At 54.3% G+C, this 12,204-nt stretch overlaps 1 protein-coding gene across 1 annotated transcript in view; it reads right to left on the minus strand.

The window, feature by feature from the left end:
• Positions 1-12,198, minus strand: part of TRPM2 (transient receptor potential cation channel, subfamily M, member 2) — a 44,389-nt gene extending 32,191 nt beyond the window's left edge. The window contains exons 1-7 of the mRNA XM_010835000.1: positions 11,428-12,198; positions 10,674-10,762; positions 6,092-6,260; positions 4,776-4,956; positions 4,088-4,254; positions 2,388-2,568; positions 1,798-1,859 (exon numbers count right to left, since the gene is read on the minus strand). Of these exons, the coding sequence (XP_010833302.1) occupies positions 1,798-1,859; positions 2,388-2,568; positions 4,088-4,254; positions 4,776-4,956; positions 6,092-6,260; positions 10,674-10,762; positions 11,428-11,601 (1,023 nt within the window). The 5' untranslated portion in view covers positions 11,602-12,198. The remainder of the gene's footprint in view (positions 1-1,797; positions 1,860-2,387; positions 2,569-4,087; positions 4,255-4,775; positions 4,957-6,091; positions 6,261-10,673; positions 10,763-11,427) is intronic.
• Positions 12,199-12,204: the final 6 nt, after the last annotated feature.

Consider the following 12,204-nt stretch of genomic DNA (forward strand, 5'->3'; position numbering starts at 1 on the left):
GTTTGTTCTTGTTGTTCAGTTGCTCAGTTGTGTTTGGTTCTTTGTGACCCCATGGACTATAGCCTGCCAGGCTCCTCTGTCCATGGGATTCTCCAGGCAAGAATACTGAAGTGGGTTGCCATTTCCTTCTCTAGGGGATCTGACCCAGGGATCGGACCTGCGTCTCCTGCATTGGCAGGGGGACTCTTTACCACTGAGCCGCCAGGAAAGCCCTGCTGGGAAGTTTACTGAAGACATTTACTTGGTGCGCTCCTCTGCTCAGAGGGGAGGGCGCTGACCCTGATATACATGGGGTACACACCCGACATGCCACCTCTCTCAGGCCTGTCACTTGACACCACTGTCATGAAAGATTGGGACGTTTCCACCCCCTAACGTGTGGACATGAGAGCCGTCCCCAGAAAGAAGGGGGCACTGCCTGGGCCAGAGTTCCACACCCTCCTTGAGACCCAGGGTCAGACAAGGACATGAAGGGAGACCCCCAGAGACCAGGGTGAGAGCACCGTGAGGAATGGGCACCACCACGGCAGGAAGGATGACCTGCTCTGAGCACTGCTGCGGGAGAGTCTGGGAGGTAGTGGGGGGGATCAGACACATCCTGCCCCCCGAGGCACCCCAGGACCTATGCTGACCCCCTGAGTTTACTAAACATAAACAGAACATCATTCTCTGCCCCAATTCAAGATGTGGGCAGGGCCAGGCTCCCTCCAGTGGCTAGAAGCTGAACTCCCTGCCTCCTCCAACTCTGGTGGATGCCACTTTCTTGGCTTGTGCCCACATCGCTGCAGTCTCTGCTCTTGGTCACGTGACCTCCTCCTTGTCTAGGGACACTTGTCATTGCATTTAGGACCCACCTGGATGGTCCGTGCTAAGATCCTTAGCTTTATCACATAAGCAAAGACGGTGTTTCCAGATGACAAAGCATTCACAGCCTCCAGGTTTTAGGACTTGATATCTTGGCGGGGAGTATCACTTATCCCGCCTGCTAGAGCACCCATTCCTGGTATGAAAGATGTAGAGCTGTCTGTCTGTCCTGCACACCTCTCTCCATCCCCAGGGTGGCTTCCCTGCCGAATACATCATGGATGAGGGAGGCCAAGGGCACCTGACCTGCCTGGACAGCAACCACTCCCACTTCATCCTTGTGGATGACAAGGCCACGGCCGCCGTCATGTGGCCAAGAGCAGAGACTGGAGTGATGTGGGCACAAGCCAAGAAAGTGGCATCCACCAGAGCTGGAGGAGGCAGGGAGTTCAGCTTCTCCAGGGCAATCCTGCAATTGCAATCACCCTACAATCCTATGGCAAAGGTCAGTTTGGCCCGAGTTCCATGAGGCAGGCACACTCCCTGCTGGACATCGGTTCTGCATGAAGCTCCGTGGCCGTGTGTCAGAACCTGCTTTACACTCAGCTGCTGAATGTAAAGGGGCTGGGGGTGGGGGTTGCTGAGGGCTGTACTTTGAGGACCCCTCCTGGGAGCCTGAGTGCAGAGCTATAGAAGCCCCCCACAGGCTGTCCAGGGGTCCTACAGGTGAGGGCTGCAGTCCCTCTGGAACCCCTCTTTGCTCTGTGCTGGTCAAGCCCCAGGACTGACCCTCCCATGGCAGGGCCTCTCAGGAGGCTCCAGCCCACCCACCCAGAGAGACTGCGCATGGTGAACGCACTTCCCTCTGTCAGTGGACAGGCTCTCTGCCCCCTCTTGCTGACAGCCTCCCTGGGAGGCAGGCCACAGCACTCTGGGCAGTTACTCACCCACCACAGAACTTGACCCAAGACACCCATCCCCAAAAGGACTCACGTTCAGTGTGCCGGGGCCCCCTTCCAGCACCACGCAGACAATCGGGATCTTGATAGCCACGCCTAGGATGAAGCAGGGAGCATAGTTCAGGACCATGGGCTCCGAGCATCCCCTGGGGCCTTCCCCGCTCCTGCCAGCTGCTGCAGCCTAACAACACTCTGGGAACCCCAATATGCAGTGGAACTTGAAAACCTCAGCTCAAAGGTGTCTAACCAACCAGCAAAACATGTGCAGAACCCTGTGTATTTGACCTCCCAGCCCTAGGATCCATCCCACCCCAGCCACAGAGGAAATGAGATCAACGCCTGAGCTCTGACTCCTTCACACTCTGGTTTCCGGACTGAGGTGTGTGTGTAGTGAAGGGACCACAGGGTGCTCTGTGTCCTGAGTGCCTGCCTAGCCTTTCCTTATGTTAAAGGGGTGTGAGAAGATGACCCCCTGACCAAGTATACAGATGTCCAGGTGTGTTCTGATGGCCGCCCCAGCACCCCACCCACCAAATGTCCTGGCTACGGCCAGCTGAGCCCCAGACCCCTGGACCAGCCTGCTCCCGTCTCCTCCAAGTGCCCTAGAAAGTGGGCCCCGCTCACCTCCCCTCTCCTTGGTCTGCTGCGATATGAACTTCTCCAGCTTTGTCCTCAGGGGAATCTCGACCCCATAGCGGCCGTGGGTCCCGTCGTCCACAAGAATGAAGTGGGAGTGGTTGCTGTCCAGGCAGGTCAGGTGCCCTTGGCCTCCCTCATCCACGATGTACTCGGCAGGGAAGCCGCCCTGGGGATGGAGAGAGGTGGACAGGACAGACAGACAGCTCTACATCTTTCACGCCAGGAATGGGTGCTCTAGCAGGCGGGATAAGTGATACACCCCGCCAAGATATCAGGTCCTAAAACCTGGAGGCTGTGAATGCTCTGTCATCTGGAAACATGGTCTTTGGTCACGTGATGAAGCTAAGGATCTTAGCACGGACCATCCAGGTGGGTCCTAAATGCCATGACAAGTGTCCCTAGACGAGGAGGAGGTCACGTGACCAAGAGCAGAGACTGCAGCGATGTGGGCACAAGCCAAGAAAGTGGCATCCAGCAGAGCTGAGGAGGCAGGGAGTTCAGCTTCTAGCCACTGGAGGGAGCCCGGGCTTGCCCACGTCTCAATTCTGGCCAAGTGGTACTGGCCTCAGTCTTCTGTGTTCAGAAATGCGAGAGAATACACTCAGTTGCTTTAAGCCATCAGTTCTGTGGTCACTTGGGACACAGGTCCAGGAGAGCTGGCTATGGACCCGTGCACACGGCCCCTGGATGCCACAGAGGAGGGCAGGTGGTGCCGCTGGAAGTCCTCTGAGCTCAAGATGGGGAGAAAAGTGAAGCGTGATGTTGGAAGTCAGCCAGTATCTCTCGGCCTCAAATTTCCACTCTGTAACGACGTTCAAGACAGAGCCCATCCGGCCCACTAAGCACATCTGTGACGTGGACACGGAAGGACAGCAGCCGAGGGGCCTGGTGACCAGCATCTGTGACTGACATGAGGAGTCATTTTGCAGAGAACGCGCTCCCCAGGAAGTGGATGCACAGCTCCCCCGCCCCAGGAAGGCCAGAGCCTCGCTCATCAGTCAAACCTCGTGGGACAGTTGTCATCACACCTCCTCGGTGTGTCAAGGAGAATTTTATTTTGGGGCCAGTGTTTCCCTCCAAACTTCCGTGTGCTCATTATGCCAAATCTGCTGTGTCCTCAAAAAATCTTACTGGATGAACCAGTTCTCTTTTCCAATTCACATCCTCACATTTAAGCAATTGTTTCTCAGGCCTGCACCCAGGTGAATGGACGCAGGAAGGCTTTGTCTTCAAGCTCAGAAGAGAAGCTCACGGGAGGGGAAACAGGGAACTATTGAGCCCTGGGCTAAAAGGCCAGGCTCTGGGATCTGAAAACCCAGATGCTGGTAGGCTGTATGCTCCCAGCCATGCTACACCTTTGCAAAGTCCATTTCTCATCAGAGTGGTGTTAGGAGGGCCCCCAGACCAGCGGCAGCTCTGGCAGCTCTTACATGGACCCATCCTATGATCTTGAGGGAGGAAACCAGAGTCCAGGCAAGGTGCTTACTCTCCTGGGGTCACCAGGGTCTGGGGGGTTGGGGGGGATTTGAGCCTGGGTCTCCCACGTCCCTATCCAGCCACTTCCCGTGACACTGCACTTACCCTGGGTGTCCAAGGGGTGGCCCGTTCACTGACCGCTGGCTAAGATCCTACCCCACCACCTCCCTGCTGTGCTCCGACCCTCCCAGAAGCAGTCTCCAGCTCACCATGGGGTGGATCAGGCTCTCCCGGTTGTGCAGGGCACCCCACGTGGCGATCCCGATGGTGACCACTTCCCCTTCACAGAAGCTGCCACTCAGGCTGAAGTTCCGCACCGCCTCGCCCACCTGCTTCATCACGCCAGTGTGGGACCCCCCGGTGATGACCCAGGCCCCTGGGGAGGAGCAGAGGGACACCTGGTGCTGTGCAGACTCTGCTCCAAGGCTTTCAAACTCATTGTCAGGTGTGAGCCCCACCACGATCAGGTTTTCCTGTGGCAGTCAGGACCCGTGATGTTCCACGATGCTCGGTCAGGTGGGGGCAGGAAGGCGACCCCGTCTCTGACTGTAGGCCCTGCCCTCTCCCCCACCTCCCTGTTGCCTCCCTCTGTCCTGCTCTCAGGAACATGGCATCTCAGAACTTTCTCTAAATGCTTCTGTTTCGAAGCATCATCAGTGGGGAGCCAACCAGAGCTGGGTCTACACCATGAGCAAGCCAGGTACAGCAGTAGGAAGTGGGTGAATCTGATCAGACACTCCCCACCTGGCCCGGGCCTGGGCCCAACTCGATGATCCACAAGGGCTGGCCAGTCCAAGGCCCTGACTCTGCCTTCCAGGGGTCCTCTCGCCCACCCAGCACTCCCAGGCCTGAGCACCACCCATGGTCTGGGCCTCAGTCCCTCTGTCCCTGCTCTACCTGAGGTCTGGGCCACCTTGAGGAGCCCTCTTCGGAAAATGCTCTTCAGCCTGGGCTTCATCTTGAAGTCCTTGGCCCCGCCGGTCACGGAGATGAGCAGGTTGGGGGCATCCAGGCCCCACTGCTGGGTCATGAGCTGGTAAATAAGGCTGGAGGGAGTGTCCTGGGAGAGGCGGACATACTGCAGGGAGGTCAGAAGACCCCGGGGGTCAGTGGGTGGCCAACCTAGGCCCCAGAACCTGGCCACCCTGCCCCAGCCATGCCTGACAGCCCCAGGCAGGCAGGTGGACAGACGCTCACACTGGGTCCAGACGAAGCAAGAGTGGCTGCCCCCAAGCAGGTCGCCAATTGAGAGAAAGGGGAGGCAAGGGCTGAGAAGAGAGGCCACCCGGGGGGAGGGAGGGGAGCAGCCCTGGGGTCTCTCTGTTGACGGTGCCCCAGCCTGAGCCCCACGGCCTGACTCCAGTCTCCCCACAAGGCAACGTGATGATGCATCAACAGCAGCTCATGGAGGGGCGGGGCTTGGAGGTGGTGCTGAGGAAGGCAGCTCTGGGGCCAAGTTCACCTTGTACAACATGCTGTTAGCCTCTTTGGCCACGTGGGCAGCAACTCTGAGAAATCGAGGAGGAGGATCACACCCAGCCAATAAGAGGCTGGGGTCCCAGAACTGCAGCACAGAAACAAGTGACCCCACCAGACCCCTCAGGGCAGAGCTACCCACGAGCTGTCATAGAACCCTCCAGAAGGTGGGTTAAAGCCAGGGGACTGGGACTCTGATTCAGCAGGGTAGGGGTGGGGCCCTAGTCTGCTTGGCAACGCTGCTGGCCCAGTGACCACCCTGAGATTCGCAGCACCAGAGGGAGACGCCGGCCAGGCCTTGGCCCCCTGCTGTTCCCATCCGCACCCCCATGCCCCCGGGCAGGCCTGGGGCCCTAACCCACACTGCTCCACCACCTGCAGGGCTCTCAGCTCTACTACTGGCTCTCCTTGCCAGCCCCAAGGCCTCCCCACTGTCCATCACCCCCACCTGCGTGCCGTGTGCTCTCCTGCTCCCTCCTGGCAGTGACAAAAGCCATTCAGGCCACCCCCTGAACTTGCCATTGTGCCCCGCCCACACCTCTCCTGGAGCCCTGGCAACAAATCCCCTGAGGGCACCATGTAGCTCTATTTGCCATGCAGAGCCCTCCACCCTACCCCCAGCACTGGGCAGGTGGGTTCTGCAGCCTCTCACTCCCTCCCTAAGGAGGTTCGGCCACTGCAGTCACCTAGGGTGGGCTCTGGTCCATAGTAAGAACAATGGAGTCATGGAAACCAACCTTTCCCACTTTCTGGCCCAAGCCCGTGAAGACGATGTCACCGAAGGCGTCTGTTGGCATCTCTCTGACATGCTTTTTTGGGTCCCATTCCTGGCCCTGGAAGGTGTGGGACCCCGTGGCCTCCTCCAGGTGCTGCTCACGTGGGTAGCCACACTCACACACCACCTTCCTGCAAAGGCAGCGGGATCACCAGGGGCAACTGATGCCTGCTCCTCTCCTCAGCAGGGATAAAGGAGGCCCAGTGGAGTCATGACTGGCACCCCAGCCACAGAGTCAGCGGAGACACATAATTGTCAAACATCTAAAATCTAACGACAAAAATCTTGAAGGTCAGAAATGATACTTTACCTGTTGGAGGAAAATAATTGCACAATTGATTTTGAATCAGAAGTCAGAAATTAGTGCCAGGAAGAATCCACACAACATTTTTCTAAATGGAAAACTACCAACCCAGAATTCTGCATCCAGCAAAAATATCATTCCACGTGAAAGGGACATCAAGACACTCTCAGATGAAAGAAAACCAGGGAACTGGTCAACAAACAAACTTCCCCAAAGAAGATGGCTAGAGGAAGTTCTCCAAACAGAAAGGAAATGATAAAAGGAGGAATTCTGGAATATTAGCATGTTGTCAAGCAGGGAATTTGTTTAGACACCAATGCCTACGGCCGGCTATTTGTTTTGTAAGTGAATACTGAGACATCTTTAGTCAATAGTGTTCAGGTGAGGAAAGATGTGTTAAGATGTATTGCTCTGTCTCTGGTCAATAACTTGTTGAAAACAAAGAAAGAAGAATGGAAAGAGTAAAACTACGGGTGCCTGAATAAACACATTTTCCTCCTCTTGAATTTTCTGAAGTATGTTTGACGGTTGAAGCAAAATTGCACCATGACCTAATATGTATGTGGAGGAAATTTTGTAACAGTTATAATATAAATGGGGAAGGGCAAAGAGGTGTAAAAGTGGGAATGTTTCTACATTTCCCACAAACTGGTGAATGTCAACACCAGGAGACTAGGATGAGTTCCCAATACACATGGATATCAGTAATATGTGATAAGTTAAATATATATAATGTAGTACTGGAACAACCACTAAAAAGCTATAAAAGAGATATAGGCAAAAATAGCATAGATAAACCAATTGGAACTCTAAGAAAAGTTCAAGTAACCCACAGAAAGGCAGGAAAAGAAAAATAGAGAAATATAACAAACAAAAAAATACAATGGCAAACTTAAGTCCTCATTATCAATGAAAGTGAAAGTGTTGGTCACTCAGTTCTGTCTAACTCTTTGCACCCTCATGGACTGTAACCCACGAGGCTCCTCTGTCCATTCTCCAAGCAAGAATACTGGAGTGAGTTGTCATTTCCTCCTCCAGGGGATCTTCCTGATCCAGAGATCAAACTCATGTCTCCTGTGTCTCCTGCATTGCAGGGAGATTCTTTACCACTGAGCCACCAGGGAAGCCCCAGAGATTGGCAAAGTGGATAAAACATAATAAGATCCAATTATTTGTCATCTACCGAAACCTCACTACAAATACTATGATCTAGGCTGGTTGGCTCCTCTGCAGCAAACAGGAGCCTAGGACCAACACACACAACTCGAACGGATCACAGAGGCGTTCCACTGGGTGACAAAAGCCAGCCTTGACACATCACCTCGTGAAGGATTCCTCTTGTGTGACATTCAGCACCCAAAACAACTGTAGGAATGAAGAGCAGATGAGTGATTGCCAGGGGTTATGGATGGTGGGGTAGAAGAAGTAACCACTGGTGGGACCGAGGGGTCCATCTGCAGTATCTTCACAATTTCTTATAAATCTATAGTTATTTCAAAATAAAAAGGTCAGAAAAGCACACAGTGTAGGCTCAAAGCAGAAACACCTAGAGCTGGGGCTAGAGGGATGCACATGGCCCCCCAGAGAGAACACCCGTCATCTCTTTTCAACTGCCACCTCCTCCCTTCCTCCTTTGTCTTGGTGGGTTGAAATCATTTTACTCCTTTAACGCCGTTCATGGGAGGAGAGAGAGGAGACAGCAACTATGCTCTTCACAGCTTGTTAAATTGGAAATCTACACATTTTTTTAGAGTGCTACTTTGACCTAGAAGACAAGATACAGATAAGACCAAATCAAAAAGTCTGACACCAGGTGAGACGTGAGCCCAGCGACCCCAGGGGAAAACACGACCGGACCTAGAGAGAGAAAATGGGTTTCCCTGTAGCTTGTGGAATGTGGCCTTAGGGGCTCCGACTCTCAACTTCTCAATCATTAAATGGGAGAAAAAAATACATTCTCTGACCCCTGACCTGCAGAATTTGTGAGGGCCAAATAAGGTTCTAGATGAAAGCTAACATATAAAATTTGTGCAGGTTAACTAACCGTGCAGAAAACCGAGGCTGCAGAAAATCAAGAGGCCAAGGCCCACCCTGTGCTCTGTCTCCTGGTCTCCTGGGTTCAGTACCCCTGTCCCACTGCTCAGGCCGGGGCCTCCTCAGGCCCAGGAGCACTGGCCCAGCCGTTAGGAACTCCGAGCCCACTTTCTTCTATGACTCCTTGTGTGCAGGCATGCTAAATTGCTTCAGTTGTGTCCAGTTCCTTACAACCTTACAGACCATAGCCCGGCAGGTTCCTCTGCCCATGGAATTCTCCAGGCAAGAGTACTGGAGTGGGTTGCCATACCCTCCTCCGGGGGATCTTTCCGACGCAGTGATCAAAATTGCATCTCTTCTGTCTCCTGCATTGGCAAATTGGTTGTTTACCACTACCGCCACCTGGGAAGCTCTCATGACCCCTTAGGGGACTCAGATCACTTCTAGACCTGTAGGGCTCCCCTGAGCACCACCCGTGAGCACCTCCATTCAGGTAGGAGGAAGCTGGGTCCAAGCTGGGGAAGGGGGCCGCCAGGACAAGGACTCCGTCTTGTGTCCTTGCCCAAGGCCACCCCAAACTTTCTCATAAGTTGTAACAGCCCAAAATAGCCCACACCCTCCCCTCCTCTCTTTCAACCATCCCCCAACGAGATAAGGTCTTCAATCAACAGAGTGTTCCCAAGCCTGACCCAGAGCAGGAAACCACAGACTGTGACCCAGAAGCTGAATAATCAGAGAATTTTCATAGCACTCTTGGCCCATGTGGGTAAGTGGGGCTCCACCCCCTTTCCCCTCCCCTCACCAGCACCTCGGGACATATGAGGAAGAAGCTGCCATGGGGAGTTACACACACTCAAGTAACAGCCCGCCCCACCCACCGCCCACCCCAACAGAGCCCCCATGGCTGCTCCTCACATGGGTCCAGGTACCAAGAAAGGTGTTTCAGAAGTTTCAGAGCCAAACATATCCTGAGCGCCATTCCTTCAAAGAGGGACAGAAACACTGAACAGGAAGGAGCCCCATTTCTGTCTCAGATACAAACTGTACCCCAACCCTCACTGACCCCTGTGGATGTTTCTCTGCTATTTGTTCAGAATTCAGAGGACAGGAGGGGCTGAGGTTGGACAGATGGCACCCCTTGAACCTCTACCGACCAGACCCGGGCTCCGCAATAACCTTCTTCAAAGGGTTTTGGAGCCAATGACTCCTGCAAGGAAACCTGGGCCTACTGTTGTAAGCTTGCTTTAAAAACTAAAATCACAGACCTCGGTGCAAAGCCCTCTGCACGTGGTCAGAGCAACTGGCCTAAACTTGAACTCTGATCACTACTGAATACAACCTTGAGGCCATCAGCTGGATCCTGATGGCAAACTTCTCTGATGCGGGGGTCCCCCATGGCCTCCGAGGAGGAAGGGGGGCCATTGTCTGAAGAGGAGCCAAGCTGGAGTGTGAACCCCCAAATGGGGCACTTTTTGTGACAACATCCTGGGCACGTCCCAGGAGGAACAGCATCATGGTCGATGATCATGCACCTCTGGCTCCAGATTATCATCCTCTTCCATCACCCAGACACGGCATGCCCCTCCCCTCTGTATTGTTCACAGTCTGAGCTGGATGCTGGCTATCTGTCTAGTGGGGAAGTCATAAAGTGACTCAGCCACGGTGAGAGCTCAGAACTCATCTGAGAAAACCACAAAGCCACATAATAGCAGTGCAGCAGAAAAGACAAATACAGAGTGCAGTGGAGGGACGGGTTACATCCTGAGTGTGGTCAAGGAGGGCTCCATGGTGGAGGCGGCATCACCAGGTGACAAAGGAGCGGAAGTAAGAAACAGTGAGGCCTGTTTGCTGCAGAGTGAGGACTAGGGTATATCTGGAGGGGAATGTTCCGAGCACCCCAGGCTGGTATATACACTGGAACTGTCCCCTGCTGAGGCTCTGTCAGCCCTGCCCTGGTCAGCTACTCCATGTGGAAACAGGGAAAGAAATGTGTTAGTCAGTCAGTCATGTCTGACTCTGTGACCCCATGGACTATAACCCACCAGGCTCCTCTGTCCATGGAATTCTCCAGGCCAGAATACTGGAGTGGGTTGCCACTCCCTTTTCCAGGGGATCTTCCCAACCCAGGGATCAAACCCGGTCTCCTGCATTGCAGGCAGATTCTATACTGTCTGAACCACCAGTGGGAACAGAACAAGCCACTCACCCAGCATCAGACAGTTTGGAGCTTTCCACAAAGTATATGCATTCTTTCTTCTTGATGTTGTCAGAAATCCATGAACTCAGGTCTTCTTGCTGAGGGTAAAAAGGTCACTGAGAGATTCTCAGGCAGTTAGATCAGTGCCGTTCCAAAAACCACACCCCACACCCCAGTCAGGCCCACCCGTGAGCCCTGACACCCTTCAGGGTCTTCCTTCAGAGACAGGACACCGAGGCCTCCCCCACCACCTGCCGGAGACCCTCAGATGCAGACCCCAGAGGGAGGAGGGAACCCTGGGATTCCACAGCCCTTTACAGTTTGTAGGTCAGCGCTGCCTTCCTCGGGAACAACAGTGTGATGCAAAGGTGACCATGAGTATCAGGACACCCGCCCACATCTGTGGGACCAGGCTAAAACGTGAGACACCATCTTCACACCCAACCAGTGGTGTATGACATTCAAATGTCCCCAACACAAGCCTGCCTGGGGCTTTCCGTGCAGCCAACCCAGGCTTCAGCTGGTGCCTGGGCCTTCCTTGTTGGGTAAAGGAGGCAAAGTCATTGCACAATGAGGCAGGTGGGTGTGGGGGCTTACCCAGCACTTTCCCAATTGGAACCAGGACAGGAACCAACCCAGGGGCATGGACCCGGGCCCCCAGTGCTCTCTCCAGGTCCCCTCTGCTGGGTTGTGGTCCCCAGCAAAACTAGGTGGTCACTGTGCCCCACCAGGGCCCTGGCGGACCCAGTGACCCCAGCTCTACCTTTTCACAGCTGCTGAAGAGGCACTGCGACCTCGTTCTCCTGCAGAGGCCGGTGCTGCTCCACCGGAGGTTGGGGACCATGGCCAGGTCGGCCACCCTCCTGGGCTGCACCCCAAAGCTGTCTTCCTCCCCGGAGCTGGCCTGATCCCGATGCCTCTTCGCCAGTAACTCCATCCTGATGCCCGGCTCAGGCTCCACAGAACGGGCTTGGTCCTGCTACCTCAAAATAAGCTTCTCTCTGGCTTTTGAAGCCAGGGGGCCTGGAAGTGAGGTAGGAGGTGGGTGGGCCCCAAGGTGAGCAATTAGACATTTTGAGGAAATTCTCCTTCTAACATCTCAAGGAAAAGTTACCTTGGCAGGAGCAGAGAGGAGCTAAGCTCTGATGGAATAAAAACAAGACAACCACAGTTTTCGTCCTTGAGGTCAAGGAGACTCCCCCCAACCCCTCTGCACAAGCACAGAAACGTTTGGCGGGGGTCCAAAAGGAAGGAGCACTAGCCCATAATATGTCCTGTCAACCTCTCAGAGACCCTCGTGCTGGAATCCGTCTTGGCTAGAAGATGTACCCACACACAGGGGAGGGCCCTGAGTCAGCCCAGATATGGGCAGAAAGTAGGATAATTGGCCAGAGGAAAACAAAGACCTAGAAAACGGCCCCATATAAGCCATCCAAGCTGCCCCCGCTGCACACAATTCTGTGAACCTGACCAGGTGTCTATTTGCAAGTATCCTGTTCTTAATACACACTTTACTTGTCCCACTGCTTTTCATCTCTTT

This window comes from Bison bison, unplaced genomic scaffold, assembly GCF_000754665.1.
Source record: "Bison bison bison isolate TAMUID 2011002044 unplaced genomic scaffold, Bison_UMD1.0 scf7180017864037, whole genome shotgun sequence".
In the NCBI taxonomy this organism is placed as follows: Eukaryota; Metazoa; Chordata; class Mammalia; order Artiodactyla; family Bovidae; genus Bison; species Bison bison.